Source organism: Balaenoptera acutorostrata, chromosome 7, assembly GCF_949987535.1.
Source record: "Balaenoptera acutorostrata chromosome 7, mBalAcu1.1, whole genome shotgun sequence".
Classification (NCBI taxonomy): Eukaryota; Metazoa; Chordata; class Mammalia; order Artiodactyla; family Balaenopteridae; genus Balaenoptera; species Balaenoptera acutorostrata.
Window position 1 is genome coordinate 21,495,650 of NC_080070.1, and position 20,773 is coordinate 21,516,422.

Here is a 20,773-nt window from a genome sequence, read left to right on the forward strand (position 1 = left end):
CTTTGTTTTTGTAATTATGAGTAGATTATCATGGTACACGAGCAACAAATTAGGGCCCCAGTACAGATAAGCACAGTTTAATGCTGAGTCAAACTCTTTCATAAGTCACGTCTGATTACATTTAATGATGTGTACTACTCTTATCATTTGTCCCTCGAATGGGGTGTAACTGGCAAACACATTGAATAACTGGCTATGTGCTTGCATCCAGTAGGATTAGGTGGCCTGAAGGTCTCACCCAACGCTGGGATTCTTGAGTCCTTGTATTAAGTTTGAGCAGCCGAGCCATGCTTTTATAGCTACCTTTTTCTTCTCCTCATGGATTTTCTTGGGGCTGTGCTCTGGGTGGATGTGGGTACTTGTGCCAAGCATCCCAAGAAGCCAAAGCTTCAGCTCATACAGTCATGCACATGAGAGTCACCAGGACACTGGTCATAGGGCACAGGGAGGAGGAGATGGGAGAAAAAGGAGAAAAAGTAGGTTCCAAAGGCGGAGGCTGTGGTCCAGCAGGGTCCCCCACTCCTGGGGGCGTTGGGAACACAGGGCTGTCACTCCTGTCCCCACTCTGCTCCCAGGACCCAGGCTTCAGCAGCCGCCACCAGGGAGAGCTCATTCATGCAGAAGGATGAGTGAGTGATCCTGCCAGGCAATTTATGAGAAAGTGAAAGGGAGAAAAAGAGAGAGAATCACATGGGATGGGGGTGATGTTGAAGTGGGAGGAGCTGACCATTCCCCGCTGTGGTGTTACTGGTCCTGACCTTCATTCTGCCCCCAGCCTTCCTTTTTTGGACATGGCGCTCTTGGGTTTGTACTGTTTTCATATTCCCTTCACTCCTTGAAGGAGCCATGGACAGAGAAGTGTGAGGGTGGGAGACCCTGCAGGCTTTGCTGAATCTAAGTGAACAGGACTCAAGGGCCGGGGCTCTTGCAGAGACTACACGGGATCCCCGTGGGGGAGCTTTCTCATCAACTTTTCTGCCTTAAATGCCCTCCTCTCCAGCTGCACCCTCCACCCCAAGGAGGTGGATTGATGAAGCCCGTGCTGGCAAGGATGCCTGTGGGTGTCCTTGGTTTTGCTGGATCTGCCCTCTGTTGAGGAAGCTGAGTTGACAGGACCAGCTGAACAGCACAGAAGAGCAGGATGGACCCTCCCAGACCTCGCCTTCCACAGACAGCCTGCAGGGTCAGACTTATTCCTCGGCACAGCTGGGAAGATCACTCAGAGCATAGCCTAGGAAAACCAGCCCACAGTGTTCCCTCAGCTCTCTAGGGCTACAACTGAGCAACCGAGAGCGACTCTGGGTCAGAACAGGCTGCCCACCCGGTCCTAGCATGCTGCCAGCAGCGTGAAGTTCAGCTTATCTGGATGTATTGGCCAATCCATGGGCTCAGGCCGCTCCACACTCCCAGACTACACCCCTGGGCCCCAAGACAGGCCGTGGATTCACGGCTGAGCCCTGAGGAGCAGCTGCCCTAGGACATGAGCCAGTTCTGAAGTCTGCAGCCAGTGAAACAATTCCATAATTGGTAAAGTCTCGTGAAGTCAGGCACCCCATACCCTCCAGCTCCTGCCAGGGTAACATCGTGCCACACAGAGCGATGGTCTCACATCCTACCCAGCCTGAGATGATAGAAGCCTTATTTGGAGATGTGAGTCGTGTACGTTGACACAAATCTTGCTATGGAAACAAGCCGGCCAAAGAACGATGCTAAGAGATATTTAGATGAGGCCTTCCAACCCAATTATGCCTTCATCAGTTTCCATGAGGTTTGGAGCTGGCTCAGGCAGTTGCTGCCGCTCCTCACGGGGGAGTTATGGCCACTTGGCCCCTGCGAGAGAGGGGATTCCAGTGGAGAAGGGAGGCTGGACCAGCCCTGAAGCAGTTGGAGGTCATGGACTCATAAGAGCCCAGCTCTGCCGCTCACTGGCTATGTGACCTTGAGCAAGTCGCTTAACCTCTTCCAACCTGCGTCCCCAGCTGTAAAACGGAGACTGTCATCCCTGACCTGCTACCTCGCCAGGTTATGGTGGGGGTCACACAGTCATGCCTGTGGGGTTGCTTTATAAATTGCGAAGCCAAGTGCAGGGGTCTGCTATTATGCGATGCCCATTCCGCCTGTCTCTGTGCTCTGGGAGCCTTCGACCTGCCGCGTCTCTCAGACTCCAGGGCAGAAATACATCATCCTTAGATCCCAGCTCCTCTTCTCCCGTGGCCAAAGCCAGTTTTCCCAAACCCAGCCCATCATCGGGGTCATTGGTGGGGGATGAGGCGGGAGAAGTATAGTGCTTTGAGAAAGTACAGATGCTCAGCTCCTGGAAATTCTGATTTTGCTGGTCTGAGCTTGGCCCGGGCGTCAGCATTTTCTAAAAGCTCTACAGTTGATTCTGGTTTTGAAGTCTGTGAGTCTGTTTCTGTTTTGTAAATAAGTTCATTTGGATCATCTTTTTAGATTCCACATATAAGTGATATCATATGATATTTGTCTTTCTCTGTCTGACTTGCTTCACTTAGTATGATAATCTCTAGGTCCATCCGTGTTGCTACAAATGGTATTATTTCATTCTTTTTTTATGGCTGAGTAACATTCCACTGTATATATGTACCACATCTTCTGTATCCATTCATCTGTCAATGGACATTTAGGTTGTTTCCATTGTCTTGGCTATTGTGAATAGTGCTGCAGTGAACATAGGGGTGCATGTATCTTTTTGAATTATGTTTTTCTCCGGATACATGCCCAGGAGTGGGATTGCTCTACAGTTGATTCTGATGTGCAGCTAGGTTTGAGCCACTTGGTCTAGACCCTACCTCCCTGCCTGCCCCTCCTCCCGAGCACTTACTACATGCCCTGATTCTACCCTTAAGTTGTAAGGTTTCCAGAGGGCAGTCCACACTCAGCAAATGGTGACGTGGGGCGCTTGCAAAGGGAGTCGTACAACCAAAAGCAGCCCCTGGCGCCCCTCAGACGCTCGTCCAGGTCAGGCTACATTCACAGCAACATCCCAAGCAGGCTTAATGGAGGAGAAAAGCTTTTGTAAGTGAATCCCGCTCATGGGGCGCTACCTGCCCTGAACTGTCGCATTTGGTTTCCTTGCTGCTGTATCAGTCCTGCGTCCTGCAGGTTTGTTTGCAGACTCAGCAAACGCCCTGTGTTGAATCGTGTCTGGAGGCCGCGTCCTCGTGTCCCTGTCACAGCAGGGTCTGCTGGACTCGGTGCCAGCACCACCATGCCGGGCCTCGCTGCCCAACCCAGGCCTGCCAGAGGTGCCATGCCATCCAGTGTACCCACATGCCAGCACACAGCACGGCCGCTTGTGTTTGGCCAGGGGCCAGCCCGATATCCTGTCCCAGACCCACAGCCAGGTTTTGATTATGCCTGTGCGCAGAGGTCAGGGGAGAAGCTGAATGCACGGAGTTCACAGAGAACCCTGACCTCATTTCATGTCAGAGTTAGAAGGGCTTCCTAGCTTCGCCTCACTTTCCTGGGTGCTGTGGGCCATAAAATTCATTCACTGGGGTTTTCCCTCCGCTTCCTGCCCTCTGCTATTCAAAGGCAGAGGAAAGCCTATCGGAAAAGCCCGAGAGGGGAGAGTACGAGGCAAGGAACTGATTGGAAAGTTCTGGGCTGGCTGTAGAACCAAACCCCTATTAATAGGGAGGGGGCTGTAGTTCTGGGGACCACAGGGGGTCATTCGGTAAAGTTGGGGGTGTCAGGAATAAGAAAGATCATGAGGTCCCAGCACAGTTTCTCTCAAGTTCAAACTCCTTTTCTAGCACTGCTTATAAAGTAACCAACGGCAGAAATGTTCAGCTATCACGGGGGCACATCTGGAAACCTTTAAAGTTGAGCTTTAAATTTAAAGCCGAAGTTTTCCTTTAGGAGAACGTTATCTGGTCCAGAAAGAGAAGTAAACCCAAAAGGTGAATCGGCCGTGGTTGTCATCACTGTGATGATAGCTGCCATTTATTTGGTGTGGGTGCTCCAGGACCCATGTGGAGTGTTTTACATGTATTATGTTATTTAATCTGCGTAACCTTTGGGAGGCTGGGAAATGTTAAGTGCCTGACCAAGCTATTAAGTGGTAGAGCTAGAGTCCGAGTGGCAACCCCTCAGACTGCAAAGCCCAAGCCCTAAGAGCTGTACTGCCAGCTCCCCGGGGACCCCCCTGCGCCCGGTGGGCTCTCCACTCCTAGATTCCCCTCCCAGGTTCTCCATCTACTGAGTTTGTCTGTCGTTGGCAATGCCGTTTTGACGTTAGGGGCTGTTGGTTGCTGTAACAGAGACCTGAGTGAACAGAGACAGAGGGTAGCTGAGGCTACTGGCCTTCCTCTGGCCAAACCACTCACGTCCTCTGAGAACGGGCACCCATCGGCCAGGATTAGACACCTCCTCCTCCCCACCCCCATCCCGGACCAGCAATTATATCTGACCTCGCTGAGTCACCATCTAAATATAGCCCTGACCAGCCACTTCTCATTTCAGAAGGGGAAATCTACTCTGAGTCTTAGTCTGATGTAGCTCAGATTCCCCAGCTGCAGGCAACGTGAAATGAATGAGTTACCCCCGCACACCACCACTCACCCCTCGACCATGAACCTCCTAATGGAGACAAGCTGACCCACGGCTAGAGTCCAGCGGGGTCAGCTCCTGGCCGATGCAAGGGGGACACTCTGCCTTACCTCCTCCGCTCTGCCGCCTGGAATACGTGAAGCCTGGCGAGCCTGCGAAACCCTTACTCTGTGCTGGGATCGAATTATCACCTAAGAGCAGAATACCTTGTTTATTTCCATTATGCATGAGGAAACCGAGGCTCAGAGACGTACAGTAACTGTTCCCAAGTCACACATTTGACAGTTGGCTGAGCCAGAATTTGAACCTAAGGCAGGGTTCGAAAGCCTGTGCTTTTTCGTGCTGTCAGGCTGGGCTCAGTGCAGCCACCTTTCCTGAGCACTGCAGCCCCTTACTCACCCCACAGTTGTTTATATTAATAATAGATAGAACTGGTAATAATAAGCACTGGTATTTTTGTAGTTGGTGATCCCAAGTTGTGGTAACTTTCTTTCTGGTAATAATGCAAAGTATATTTCAGGTTGATGTCATCTAACTTTTTCAAGATCACAAGAACTAGGGAAGGGGCAGCCCTGAACCTCCCTATTATACAAAGTTATCAAGATGGAATAAAATGGGGGAAGATCCTGGAATGAAATTCCTGGAGGCTTTTCTAGCCTTTAACTATGATGGACTCTTCCAGCTAGAAAGGACGATAGAGATCAAGTTATATCTGAAAACTGAGAGCCTGAGAAACAAGGACTCTTGCCCACAGCAAGTTAGGGGCAGGTCTAGGACTAGGGCCCAGGTCCCCATGTGGGGACCACCGGCAAAAATGCCCCCTACACTCAATATGAGCTAGTTAATTTTCCAAGGAGAAAACTCTTCTTTGTCTCGGGGTCCATACACTTCCAGGGTGCTGGTCATCACGAGGCAGCCAAAAGGGACAGACCAATCAGTTGTGGATCCTTTTCATAGCTCCCAAATGTTAGAAATCAATGGGTATAAGGAAAACTCAAAACTTTGACCCTAAAATATATTTGGAGCTGACTAATTAATTTGGTTTAAAAGACTAAAGCTTAAAGCATCTTTTGAAAATTACTTTAATTTCCCAAGTCAAAAAAATTTTTTAATTATACCGTGTCTGAAAAATTCAGACTCCCCAGAGGTGACCACTGTTAGCAGTTTTACTATCACTCCAGATGTTATTCTGTGCCCCAAAATATGTCTGTATATTATAAATACATAACTACAGAGTTGTCTTTTTTTTTTTTTAATTAATTTTATTTATTTATTTTTGGCTGTGTTGGGTCTTCGTTGCTGTGTGCGGGCTTTCTCTAGTTGTGGAGAGCAGGGGCTGCTCTTCGTTGCAGTGCACAGGCTTCTCATTGCAGTGGTTTCTCTTGTTGCAGAGCACAGGCTTTAGGCACACGGGCTTCAGTAGTTGCAGCACATGGGCTCAGTAGTTGTGGCTTGCGGGCTCTGGAGCGCAGGCTCAGTAGTTGTGGCTCATGGGCTTAGTTGCTCTGCGGCATGTGGGATCTTCCCGGACCAGGGCTTGAACCCGTGTCCCCTGCCTTGGCAGGGGGATTCTTAACCACTGCGCCACCAGGGAAGCCCAGAGTTGTCTTTTAAAAATAAAAATTGAGTCTTAATATACTTTTTCTGTAACTTGCTTTTATAAATTGAAGTATAGTTGATTTATAATATTGTGTTAGTTTCAGGTGTACAGCAAAACAAAGCAATTCGGTTATACATATATATATACATATATATGTGTGTGTGTGTATATATATATATTCCTTTTTTTTGATTCTTTTCTGTTATAGTTTATTATAAGATATCGAATGTAGTTTCCTGTGCTATACAGTAAATCCTTGTTGTTTATGTAATTTGCTTTTTTAACTCAAAGATGGGTCATGAATATCTTTCCATGTCAATGATGCAGACATACTTCACCTCAGAGTATGGATGTAGCACGATTTATTTAACCAGTCCCCTTAGGATGAACGTTTTAGGTTATTTCCAAATAGTCATTATCACATACAAAGCCACAGTGATAATACACAGCCACGCACCTGTACCCAGGTGCTAGTATTTCTACAAGAAAGATTCTAAGAGGAGGACTTCCTGGGTCATTTTAGATTTTAGTAATAACTACAAAATTACACCTCAAAAATGTTGTACCAACCTAAACTCCCGCCGACAGTGCAGAAAGCATGAAAACCTTTTAAAACACTGTCATTTTAACTGTTGTCCTTTCATATTTGAAGAACTCTGGAAAACACCCTCAGGGCAGCCTCTCTTAATGAAAAGGTCATATTTGCCCGTGTGGGCAAAGATGATCCACATCCAAGGATGACTCAGACATCAGAGGACACCCTCCACTTTGCCCACCAGCAGGCTGACCCCTGACCCCACAAGGGGAGCTCGCATAGGTCTGTGAGGCAGGGGGTGAGTGTGGAGGAAGAGGATTTAGGCTTCTTCGGGGCAAGTGTGGTCTCTGTCTCCTTCCTAAGCCGGCAGCACCTGGCTGCGTGAGAAGGGGCCTAGAAGGCTCCCTGCTGAGGGATATCAGTTTCCATTCATTTGGACACCATGATTTTTCCCAGGGTTGAATTCCTTTTTGAAGGAAGATGTTTGTTTGCTATACAAAGGAGCCACCTACCCAGAAAGGGGTTCTGCAAGAAAAGCCGTGTTGATTTCCAAACCTGCTCGTATGGTCCAGAGCACCTCTGCCCATAGATGTGTGCAAACACCACCCCTGTTACCAGGCACACATGTCTGGGCACACGCCCTGTGCACTCATTCACATCAGTGTGCCATTTGCCCGCAACCCTTCTTCGGTTTGAACAGTCAGACCATCGCTGGGGATGCTGCCAGCTTTGCCCTTGACAGAAGGCAGTCGGAGCGAAGGTTGGGTGCTGGGTGGAGGAGGCCTGCCCTGCCACTTCCCACAGAGAGCCGTGCCAGCGAGCCAGAGGGTCTCGGCATATGCCTCGGAACTCACTTGGCTCAGCTGCCGGGCCTGGATAGAGGTGTCACCACGCCAGCCCCTCCTCCACCCCCTTCTTGGCTGCTGGAACAAAGGCCCCCCTTGAGCAGGCTGAGTTTGGGAAACTCATACCAGCAGGTCCCCAGTCCCAGCTTGGATGGGGCCATGGTTGGTCAGCGGAGCTTGATGAAAGATGGCTGGACCTGGAGCAGCGCTTTGATCCCCGGGACAAAGGCTCCAGGAGCCCACCTGCTGGGCTTGGGGGTGGGGAGGGAGGTTCACATTCCCCCTGGGTGTGAGTCCCGGGGCTCCGCCTCCTCCTTCATCCCTGTCCCTAGGGCTAGGTCACGAGCGGATATCTTGGGCAGGAGCCTGTATCTAGGGATTGGGTATCAAAAGAGTAGTGTCAGTAGCCATGTGGCCTTGAACAAACCCTGCAGCAGCTGAGGTTCACCTGAAGAATGAGGGGACTGGCAGCTAGATTGTTTCCCTTTCTGCTCTTAACCCTGTGAGACACTCATCCCATCCTGGGCACCTTCTCACCTGCATGTTGGGTGCGGGGTCCTTCTGGGCAGGATGTGGGTGTGGCTGCCAGTCTCCTCTACTAAATGCACTGGACTGGCCCACCTTGCAAGGTTTCTTGAGCCCATTGTGCGAATGTGAGCGTGAGAGAATTTGACCTTTACACTAAGGGGTGAACTTGTGGCAATAATCCAGAAATGGTAGATTTGGGGGGAAAGCCAAGATGGTCAAATCAGTGATCTCCATGGGGTCCTTGGACTATGTAGGAGCTTGACAGGAACCAAATTTATTCATTCATGCACGCATGCAAGCATTCACTCTCTTGCTCATTAGTTCTCATTTGCTGTGCCTGAGATGAGTACCAAGTGTGGTGGGATAAAGATGGCTTCGCACCACCCCTCATGGGGGCATTGCATCTGAGAAAGATACTGGAACGACAGGGTTGTTCTTGGCATTGCACTAACACGTTCATATGCGTCATCTCAATGCATCCCCAAAACAACCCTTCAGGGTGCTTACTGTCATCCCTAGATGAAGGAAAGGAGGCTCAGAGAGGTTAAGTAAGTTGTCCAAGTCACAGAGGAAGTGGCAGATCCAGGATTCAAATCCAGGTCTGTCTTGCCCCCAAATCTCTGCTTCTACTTGGCTCTGAGATAAGCTATTCCAAACTCCGTTTTCCTCCCCAACCATGCTTAAAGGAGCCAGGGGGTCTCCCTGGAAGAGGAGGGCTTACTGAGACCTGCTGTCAACCTCTCTTTAGGGCTCCTACTCAGTGATGGACCTCTTTGCCCCCTGAAGGGGCCCCTCAGCTCCTGAACTCAGCCAAACCTTCCTGATTTACAGTAAGCAGCCTCCAGTGCTGTGGAATTTTCAACCCGGGAACTCGGGTTCAGTGGAGGGACCAGAGGTTTCTCAATCCCCTGGCCTGTGTGCAAGGGGTCGATTGTGCATTGGCCCAATGCAGTCTGCAGCCCCGGCTTCATTTCAGTTTCCACCTTTGCCACCGCCCTGTGCTGTGTGACCTTGGGCAAGCTACTCAGCCTCTCTGGGTTGTGGCTTTTCCATCTGTGCAGCAGGGAAGGGGATTGCTCCTCGCTTGGCAAGGGGTCTGGCTAAATGGAACATGGGCCATTGTGGCACAGCCCACACCAGGAGGCGTGAGGATGGGGTGATTTCTAGAGGCTGCAGAAATCGCACTGAGAGCTCCTGGCCCAGCTACTGCCATTTGCTAATGAGGAGCAGCATATGTTGATGATTCCAGCGTCAAGCTCACTCCTTGGCTGTCCGAGTTCCCAGAGCAAACTGGCTTCCTATTAGGCATTTATACTTATTAATAGCAGCAAATTGCAGCCCTCTGCAACATCTGCTACTTTTTATTTGCAAAGAGCTTCCCAGACCATTTGTATTAGTAGTATTTTGTGACCAATTCTCCAAGGCAGAGGAGGCCGGGGCCTCCTCTCTGAAAATGAGTCAGTGAGGGCAAAAGAAGAGGGGGGGATTTGTTCAAGGTCACCCAGACACCCAGAATGGATTAGAGCTCAGGACCTCAGCTCCCCAAACCTCGTGCTCTGGGGCTGTCGTCCTTGCTGTTCTGAGTAGCCACGAGCTTGACCCCAGAACCCCTGCCTAGAGGCAGGTGGGGACAACGGTGACAGCAGCCATTGCTGCTCCCCTTGCCCCTGAGCATCAGTCTGCTCTCAAGTGAGGCCCCTGCTGAATTAGCCCCCTGGCCAGAGCACAAGCAGGAGAAATTGCAAAGTTCAAGGCCAATCATCCTTGAGGAGTTTTATTGCTGCCAAGTAGATAAAATCACTTCCTGGCACAGGGACAGCCAGGAGGTCAGGACAGAGGGTCCTGCGAGCATCTCTGCTTCCAGTCAGCAGAGATATAATATATCTTAATTAATATTAAGATAATATTAACATCTGAAGAGCCATATTCTCTGTCCAGAGTCTTTTCTGGTACTTTGCTCAGGGGCTGGGCCTCCCTGAGAGCTACAAATCTACGGTCATAGCGAGTTTGGGCAGCATGGGAGATGCTGGGAAGATTCATTTGTCATGTTAGACGCAGTTATTAATAATCTCCCCATCATGGTGCCAGATACATACAACCTGAGTGTTTATGTAGACCTGTCTGGTGTTCAGGATAGAAACTACCACACTGCCACCTTACCCCTCCTCGTTCAGCTTCTCCCCTCTCCCCTTGACAGGACCTTTGCACCCGGGTGTGACTTTCTGCCCAGGAACTGTGTATTGGTTAGCTATTGCCCCCAAAATGCTGTGTAACAAACCACCCCAAAACTCAGTAGCGTACAATAATAAGCATTGCTTCTCATTCTCATGGACCTTCAGATCCATTGCATGTCAGCTGATCTAGGCTAAGCTGGGCGGTTCTGCTTCAAGCTGCTGCACCAGCTGAGCTCATCTCCTCTCTGTGGGTTGGGCTCAGGTCTGCTCCACATGGATTCATTTGGCTGAAGAGGAAGCAGCTACCTGGGGAAGCTATCGTCGTGGCAGTGGCAGAAGCACAGAGGGCAAGGGCAAGCACAAAGGCACATCTCAAACCTTTTCCCTGTGCTTGCTGCCATCCCATAGACCAGATCCAGTCCTGAGGCCAAGCCCAAGGTCAAAGGGTGGGAAGTACACTCCACCTCTCCATTCACCATAAAGCCGGGCAGGGATGGGCATGGGGATGTTAGAGGCTACTTTAGGGAAATGAAGAGTTGGGCCTCATAACACAATCTGCCATAGCCCATGACCAGCCTTCTGACCTCGGCCTCTCTTGCCAGTTCTGCCAAGTTCAGAAATACCTGCCACCTCTGAGCAAAGAGGATATGAGTGAATGTGTTCCAGGCATCTGGAGTGACATGACGTAAACACAGCTTCCCAAGCCAGTGCTCAGCCACCGCAAGTTCAAGCCCTGGCAGTGAGGGGCTTAGAGGTCATCATGGGGAGACGGGGCTCTACAAACCCCTGCCTGGCCCCAAGTCAGCAGAAACAAAGCCTGGAGAGGCAACCGGAGGCCACCAAAGGAAAGAAGGGCCCCTGGAGGGGCTCTGAGAGGCTCCCTGAGACCATGATGCTAAGATCCATACGTATTGCCGAGTTAATAATTTTCTAGACAAGGACTGACTTTCCCCAACTCTACTCTCTGTGCCTGGGGACAAGAGACGGATAGGACAGCACAAGGGACGGTGGGTACCAGACACAGCATCTGCAAGGCTTGACGGCTCTGCGGCAGCCTCTTGGGGTTTCTTAATGTGTCATCGTGCCTCTTTTTCTTTTTTTCTCTGACAATTTTGAAGGAAATTGGGTACGTAAGAAGTCTTTTGGACATTCAGATTAACTCCTGCCATCAGGCTTAGTGTATCCACTGTAGCATTAGCATCCAGTTATAAGAGGAGAGATGGAGTAATAACTCACATTTCAACCAGAACGTCAAATGCTTAAACAAATTAGAGACACACAGACACTGGACGTTATATCTATGGAACGTTTCTGAATGTAATCAGCCGAGCAGCAGGTACCCTTTGGAATACTAACGGCAACAGGCAGAGTGGGACCCTATGGCTAGGGGAAAGCATCTTTCGGAATATCAGGGAAACCTGACGGGCTGGACAGTAGGGGCCAGAACTCAAGGCAACTGCAAAAATTCTTAACACATCCAGGCCCCAGGCCCAGCAGAGAATGGGTTCTGTTGATCAGAGTGAAAGCTTATAAAGGCCAAGGCCATGAGTTGCACTTCTATATGGGCTCCTTTGCTCTGTTGTCAGTCACTCCTTGTCTTCCTGTCCCAGGTCATTGTTTTGTAACTTCATGGTCTTGGTCATGGGGCTGGATAGGTGAGGGAGTAAAGGTGATAATTCTATTGAGCATAGTTCCAAACCAGAGAAAACTACACTATATTATTTAGGGAAGTTTACCTTGCTGGCAAAAGGATAAAGCAAACCCTTGTGATTCCCAGAAAGGTAATGGAAGGGGAAAGAGACGTGGGATGGAGATGGGCACACAGATGCTCCTGGTCATAATTAGGGATGAGAAATGCTGATACAGAAGCTGAGCAATAACAGGAGAATTTGATAAAACCAAGGGCATTTGACCTCACAGGAAGTGTGTGCATTCCAAGACCCTCCCCTGTGCCTCTTGGAAGGCGTGGGAGGTGAGGAACATTTCTGGGTAGAACAAGGCTGTGACATTTTTTTTCCAACTCAGGAAACAGAGGTCCAGAGCTTGAGAGCGACAGATCCACTTACATGACAACACAGGATAAGAGACATTCATCCCAAACACTTTTGTCCATTTGAGGTTAAATTGAAAAGAGTAACGATGCCTATCTTTTCACTCAAGGATCTCAGAATATTTCATACACATGAATTTGTTATCGGTCTACCAACAGAAAGCTTCTCCCCCTTAACCCAGGCTGCTGGGAAGGAAATAGGTGTTCTTATGTCTACCCGATAGTTGTTTTTTTATTATTATTTCTTTTACTGTGGTAAAATACACATTGCATAGAATTTGCCACCTTGACATTTAAGTGTTCAGTAGCATTAAGTGCATTCTCATTGCACGGCAAGCATCTCCACCATCCTTCTCCAGAATGCTTTTCTTCTTCCCAAACTGAAACTCTGGACCCATTAGACACCAACTCTCCATTCCCTTTCCCTCAGCCCCTGGCAACCACTTTCTACTTTCTGTCTCTATGAATTTGACCATTCGAGATCTCATATAAGTGGAGTCATGCAATATTTGTCTTTTAGTGACCGGCTTATTTCACGTAGCATACTGTTTTCAAGGTTCATCCATGTGGTAGTTTGGGTCAGAATTTCCCTCCTTTTTAAGGCTGAATAACATTCAATTGTAGGTATATCCCACATTTTATGTATCCATTCATCTGTCCATGGACTCTTGGGTTGCTTCTACCTTTGGACTATTGTGAATAATATTGCTATGAACATTGGTGTACAAGTTCAAGTCCCTGCTTTCCATTCTTCGGGGGTATGTACCCAGAAGTAGAATCACCAGATCATATGGTAAATTCTAAGTTTAACTTTTTGAGGAACTGCCAAACTGCCCAATAGGTTTTTGCATAAAGCCGACAGAATGTGCCAGGAAGACTACCCTACCCGAACCCCTCCACCCACTCTCCCCCAGCACAGTGTAAGCGCACACAGGGGTCCTGAGAGGTGGTGGAGCTCCCGTCTCTAGAAGCGGCGAGGGAGCTATTGCAGCCACACCAATCAGCGCCTCTCCTGGAGTCCAGTGGCCAGGGGACAGACCTCACTCATTTGTGGTCTCTGAGACCATCCATCACTGGGATACAGTCATCTCTACATAGGTCACATTGCCACCTGATTTGTTCTCCAAGCAGAAGCCCCCGCTCCGTGACTTTCTTTGTTCACCTCTTCCTGTGGTCTGAATTCCCTCACTCAGTTAATTAGCATGCCTGGCACTGTAGCTTAAGACTCTAATCAGCGTGGGATGGTTTCAATTAATCGTGTGGCTCTGCATCTGGAGTGGTTTGTGTTCCAGGGTCAGGAGAGGAGCCGGAGATGGGGGACGGGAGAGGCGGCTTTGTTTGGGGTAAGGTGTGGGCGGAGGATCTAGGTGTCTGGGGAGAGAGACTCGCAGCGCCAAGGTGGCTCCGAATCCATCTGGCCACCTGCGCAGCTTACTAGCAAGGTGTGGAAGGTAAGCAGAGCCACTGGGGTAAAGAATTGCACCCAGATAAATGATGGGCTAAATCTAATTTTCAAAAGTGATTTAAGGTGTCAGGCAAATTTCTGATGCTTTCCAGAATTACGCGCGGGATGGGGAGTGAGGCAAAGCAATGATGTAGATTGGGAGATTTGGGGTCAGTCTGGGCGAGCGTGGCCATGCCAGAGAATACTGTCTGATGGTGGGACTTCGGAAATTTCCCTGGGCCTGGTTTTCTTTGGGAAAGTCCTGGAAAGGTGAAGGGGTGGGTGGCACTCAGCTTTCAAGTGATGGTAAGCCTTCTACACGGACTGTCAGAATCCTGGCGGTTTCCTGGTTTTAGCATCCATGCTTTGAAAAGAATGGAGAAAACCTAGATAAAGTTCAGAAGAGTAATAAAAAATGACTGAACGTGCAGATAGAAAGAGCCTATAAGAAAAGGTGAAAGGAAGTTGGGTAGCATAATAACTTCCCAGGACTTATGTCCCTGTCCAACAGGGATCCACCCTGATGAAAAGCAAAGAGAAGTACGTAACTGTAGGTGGTAAAAGCCCTGAATAAGTCTAGGAAGCTGGGCCAAGATGAAGCAGTGACTGGTTTAGGGGCAGACATCCCAGTTCAAGGAGGAAATAATGTGATCAAGGTAATAAAGGAGAAAAGTTCTTCCAGGCGTTAAACTCCTGACCAAGTTCATGAGGCCTAGGAAGAGCAGTTTGGGGTGACGAGGGGGAGAGGTAAAGCGGCAATGCAATGAAGAATCGGTATTAATGACAAAGATGACAATAATAGTTAACTGTCACTTGCAATGTGCTTGATCATTTACAAGGCAGTTTCAAACCTCTTGGGTCATCTGTGCTTTGGGAAACTCTGTGAATTAAGGGGGATTTTTATCTCCATGTTGAAAGATGAGAAAAAATGGGACTCAGAGACAATAGGATCTCATTGCCAGTAAATGGTGAAGTCAGAATTTGAACCCAGCTCTGCAGGCTCCTACACTGTTTCCAAACAAATGAAAATGACTCTTGTTTAAAATCGAGAGACGAAGGACTTTACAATTCCAGGTATTGGCATTATTAAATGCCAGTTGCAAGATATTTTTAGAAATCTGAATGCAAAGGCTTTGGAGAAGATGAGGTTCAGCAAGCAGCTGGCCCTTTGTGTTGTACACCCCAGAACCCCATGGCACGGCCATCGGAGACAGATTATAGAACATGTCACTGGGAGAAACCAGGGAGGATATTAAGTTCAGACCAAGAAAATGCTTTTGATTGAACAAGCCATGATTTCCTCTTTAAGCCTGTGCAAAATATGGAGTGCTAGACAAGCAGCCGGAACATATGAAAACATTGTTATGTACTTATGTTACCAACTTTCATCATCTATGGCCCCTTTTATTACTTTTTTCAGCTCTAGGCATCAAGTTTTGAAAGATTTTTGCCTACTAAACAAACTGTATTTGTTAAGCAATAATATATTTCCTATTTTTAGTATGGGAAATATATCACAGAGTATGCAAACAAACAGAAGATAGCAACAATCCAATTTTCATTAGGCTTTTGGAAATACTGAAAGTAACTGTGGACCTCGTTACCACTCATGAATTCCTAGGAGTCCAGCTACTTTGGGTTGGGCACCATTATTTATATGCGCACATGACCAGCGTGTCCATGCCCATTTAAGGGGTAGGGAAGGAAATTAAAGAGGCAACAGGAGGAGGGTCGGTTCCTGACTCTGTGTAGAGTCAGGGGGGATAATTTGTAAGAGACTGGTTGTCAGGATCAGTTACAAAAATGGGAAGGTTGTATGTAGGCAGAACCAAGGCATGGCCCAGGCTGATTGCATGAGCAGTAATAAAAGGAAAGATATAATTCCAAATGTGCAAAAAGACATCTGAGAATGTGGAGAAAGGGCCACCAAGGCCAAGGACCAAGCTATAGGAACAGGAGCAGGAAGCTAAAAGGTACCTTGGAAGAAGTAAAAATACACGGTGGTCATTAAGATCGCTCAATGGGCACTTGAGAAAGCAGAAAAGATATATAAAGGGAAGAAGAAAATTAAGGTGGAAAGGAAAAAGGAATCATGTGGGATTTGAAAATAACAATTAATTAATTCTTAATTAATTCCAAAAGAGAGCTTCGAGACTAATTGAGCAGACTTTGGTGCCAGTTTGCCTGTGCACGCGTTACGAGTAGCCCCTGCCAAGTGGTGCATAATTTTATGGAGGCAGACCACGAAGCAGCAGGGAAAACACGGCCTCTGCATTTGCTCATGAAGCACAGAGGCTCGGCCAGGTCAGCGTGATTTATACTTCTTCGTGTCTACTGTCTGATGGCAAGAAATTAAAAAGGACGACCACATCAAACTCTCTTAGCTCAGGCTGAAAGATTAGCTAAGAAGTCCTCCATTGAGATAAAAAGGTACCCCAAATGGAAAAGAATGATTACAAAAAAAAAAAAAAAACCAAAACCTTTTGTGAAGAAGAAACTGGCAAAAGTGGAGAAGAAAGACCAAGGCTATAGGAAGAAAATTAACATTCCATTTGATCCTGTGTATCGTTATTAAGTACCTCCTATGTCTCAGGCCCTGAGAAATCATGTCGAAAGACATCAGGGCAAAGCTACGTTGGAGAACAAAGAAATTCAAAAGATCTCTAGGAGTATGCAGGAAATAGAAGCATTTGGGCTAAACAGAAATGTCATGTGGAACATTTCACATTAACAAGCTGCTGGTGAAAGCTAAGATAAAGTTTTGGGGTTGGAGAGGAAGCCTCTAGTCATGACAAGAGTGTGGATAGGAAGAGAAATAGCAACAGCTGCTCTTTGAAAGCACCAGAGTGAACAACTTTATGAGCCAGTTGGCCAACATTATGAGAAAGAGAGAGTGAGCAAGTGTCATCTACAAAGCGAGTGGATTACACCTTGTTAAAGAGAGAGAGAAGGGTCTTGGACTTGGGTTCAGTGCTCTCTGGAACCACAAAAAGGATGAAACCTGAAGGAGAAGTTCTGGGAAGGGGCAAAACACTTTAAGGCAAAAGAGAAACAAGAACGGAGAAAGAAGAAGCGTTTGAGTTTATTACATTGATAAGAGATAAATATGTGATGAATGGCTCGTTTGTAGAGATATTTGGGCGTTTGGGTGGTGGGAAAATTTAAATGTACATGATATAAATATCTCTGATAACAATGTGATATGAATTCTGTGGAGTCTATTCCCAGGGACTTCTAAGAAAATAACAGTTGGTTGTCTCCCCACGATGCTTATGGGCCCCCTGCTCAAATATGATCCCTCCAGGTCCCTTTCGGTTCTGGGGCTCTAGGCCCCTTCCTGCTTCTACATGGTTTTAGGTGATACACCTGATAGGATGGCATGACTTCTTGGTGAACTAATGGGTGTTCTGCAAAATCTTGACCGCTGTCTCCCGTATGGTCCTGTCCTAGCTCACCAGAGTCCCTGTGGAGTCCTGTGGTCAGTATCGGAGCTGCGGCGAGTGCCTTGGCTCAGGCGATCCCCACTGTGGCTGGTGTGTGCTCCACAACACGTGAGTACCGCTGGGCCGCTTCCTCCTGCCTCCCCCTCCCCCAGTAATTCTCTCCCTCCTCCTCTTCTTCTCTATCACCACTCTCCTACTGTTTGACCTCTCCCGTCTCTCCCTCTCTTTTCTTCCTCTTCCTTCTATGTATCCTTTGTAAATCTTATCTCCCTTCTTTTGTTCTGACTTCACTTTCAATTGTCAACTTCCCATAAAAATCTATGGAAATGTCAGCATGGGAATGATGAAGGGTCAGGATATGGGAATCACCCTGGATCATTACACACTGGAGGTCTGGAGGGAGATCTCTGGACATTTCTGGTTGCAATTTGACTGTAAACTGACATTCCAGGGCTAAACAGCAGGAAGGAGGCATTGGACTCCTTTCTTTATTTTTTAATTTTTTTTAATGTGTATTTATTTATTTATCTGGCTGTTCTGGGTCTTAGTTGTGGCACATGGGATCCTGACCAAGGATCAAGCCCGGGGCCCCTGCATTGCGAGCACAGAGTCTTAGCCACTGGACCACCAGGGAAATCCCTGGACTCTTTTCTCCAGGCTCACATGGGCCACTAAATCACGTGTGTGATGTCTACTGTCCAGTTAGTGATGTAACAGCCACTTAACAGACTTCAGTATCCCCCCAGAATCTTCTGGTATTTGAGGGGTAAGTTCAAGTGCGTAGCACCTAAGAACCCTCCTCTGCAGTCCTAACACTCATCTGGCTGTCAGAGCACCCTGGGCCCAGGGTCACTAGACCAGTGTTTGAAACCCTGGTCCAAGTGTTGGCCGATCCCCCCATGTGGCTCTTCCTTGCTGGCTCCATTTTACTCTCTAGAAGTGGGAAGAAGGCAATGGTATACAGTGGAGACAAATGGTAGCCTGATACATGAACTGAGGGGTAGAAGTAGGGTACAGACAACTCCCCAGACGTGAGGGGAGAACAGAAAGCCTTTCTTAGGGGAGCCGAAGACCCTTGGCATCGCTGACTGGAGAAGCCAGCAGTAGTTGGGCCCCACCCACTCTGTGGAATTTGGTCCCAGCCAAGCTATGGCTGCGGGAACCCCAGTCTTCTAGTTAACACTTGAAACTTGACACGCTGTGAGTTGGACACAACTATTATAAACTAAAAAGAAGGACTTAAGTTTTCTTACTAAGAGCCTGAACTGTATGTGACCAATGGCATTTACCAGTCATTTCCTGCCTCACTCCACCCCAGGAGTGCCTCTGAAAGTTAGACATGCCCTCTTAAATTCTAACACAACCTCTCTAAGGGCCCAGGATGGGCACCCTCCCCGCTCTAGGTGACAGTCTCAGACATAATGAGACCTAGATAGAGTTCACTAAGGAAAGGTTTGAAATCCCTCGGATATGCTGTGATGGGAAAAAACGGAGACCCATCAACCTACCCTGAAAAACAAGTAACTTAGAGATGACCAGAAACCGGGTACAGGAGTGTACCCAAAGCTATGTATCGTAACAGAGAGCAGTGGCGCCTAAAACTGGCCGCCATACAAGAGGATGGGAGATATTGCATTCAGAATCCAGATCAGCTCTGATCAACCCAGAAGAGTTGCCCAGATGATACTTTGCAAGGCAGAGGGGAAGTCGTTTTCTTTGTCCCACACAGTGCGGCCTCTCAGAAAGGGGCTGTGCTCCAGAGCCATTGCTTCCTTGGGGGCCTTAGGCCAGCTGGCTTTCAGCTTGGCTAAGGATGGCTCAGCTGCTCCCGGCCTGAGGCTCTCACACCTGGCATCATTTAAGGGCAATCAGAAAAGCTGGCCCCCCTCTGACACTCTATGCCTGTGGGACCCAAAGGCTGGTCTCTGTGTCAGCTTTGATCCTGCCTGGTGATGTCAGCCAGCCCCACATAGCACTGAGCCCTGTGAAGAACAGGGTCCCTGAGGCTCTGAGACGGCGGCAGGGGCGCTGGGGGTACGCCCACCTCCCCTCCCCAGAGCTGAGCTAAACAAGAACGACAGGAGGAGGTACCAGAGACTACTTCCTGCGTGGCCTCAGTTTCCCCTCAGTAACATAATACCTGCCTCCTGTCAAGCAGCAGAAAACAGGGGTGGGCTGGGGTCCAGGTGAAGTCTGGACAGTTCATAAAGGAAGCCATCAGCCTGCACTGGGAAGCCAGCCTCTCTACTCTCAGCGTGGCCTAAAGAAAACAGTCACGGACGTGAGCTCTGGGCATCTGCCACCAAGTCCAAATTCCATATTCCCCGGCTGTGCAGCCACCTGAGCCAGCACCCCAGCTCCAAGGTGCTCTGCCAGCTCAAGGTGTGGTTCTCTGTGACCTCGAGCCTCCTGGTTGTGGGATGGGCCTGGTGCTGGGGGCTGTGCTGACGTAAAGCCCAACTCCCCCAGGAGGATTCAGCTCACGAGCGCCCTAGGCCAAGGCTGCCCGCCCACCGTGACGCTCTGTACATCCATCCTTCCTCCTTCCCTCCCTCCCGGAGTTAATGACCAGGAGAACCCCCTGGCCCACGTGGCCAGGTGAAGAGGAGTAGATCCCTGGATCTGCTAAGATGCTTGTAATCAGGATATAATGTTTAATTTATATAGAGTGAGATAAACTGATGCTCAGTGTACAGTTTGGAAAGTTTTGATAAATGCAAAACCCAGATAATCCACACCCCCATCAAGATATACAACATTTCTTCATCCAGAAAGTACTCTCATGCCCCTTCCTAATTCTTCCCAGTGGGCCTTTCTTTCCTTTTTTGCTTAAGTTCAAGGCAAAGCCAGACATTGCTTCTCCTAAATGTCCAGTTTGCACCCCTTTTCATTTGAAATAGATGCCAACAGGACTTCCATGGCTGAGACTGATGCATGAGGATGTGGGCCAAGCAGGAGGGAAGGGAGAGGCTGTGTGGGAAGGATGAGGATGGGCCAGAGAGCCTGCAGATGCTCCCCCTGGGGCATCTGAGTTTACTAGGAAGGGAGGGAGGTGAAAAGTGCAGGGGATTTCATCACTTTGGAGGAGCACCATGCCCACACACACCCCCTGTGCCAGGCACTATGCTAGGCTCAGGGCATACAAGGGGCCTGCATTAAACCTTCTGCCCAGGAGCAAGTTCTTGGGAACCAGGCCTCTGGTCCAGGGATGGGGTGAGGGTTGCAGTCTGTGCTAGAATCAGCACGTTTGTCAGGTGCACGCCGCGGGCAAGACCCTGTGCTAAGTGCTACAGGGCCCAGCCAGCCCGCCCCAGGAAAACTGTGCAAAAGAGCCTCAGGAAGAGGGTTCCTTGTGGTGTCAAGATACATCCATTTTCTGTCACTTTTGCCAACTTTTCCCATGGTTGTAGGGAGTGAGAGGGTGGGGAATTCTGTGGGAAGAGAATGACAGCAGAAGCTGTGTGTGTGTGTGTGTGTGTGTGTGTGTGTGTGTGTGAGTGAGTGAGTGATGGAGGGAGGACAGAAACAGAGACAGAGGAACAGGAGGAGAGAGAGAGCGTGCATGCAGTTCAAGATGGGGCC

At 48.7% G+C, this 20,773-nt stretch overlaps 1 protein-coding gene across 1 annotated transcript in view; it reads left to right on the forward strand.

Moving 5' to 3' along the window:
• Positions 1 to 20,773, forward strand: part of PLXNA4 (plexin A4) — a 446,153-nt gene that overhangs the window by 320,981 nt on the left and 104,399 nt on the right. Inside the window, exon 5 of the mRNA XM_007177142.2 lies at positions 17,199 to 17,299. Within this exon, the coding sequence (XP_007177204.2) occupies positions 17,199 to 17,299 (101 nt within the window). The remainder of the gene's footprint in view (positions 1 to 17,198; positions 17,300 to 20,773) is intronic.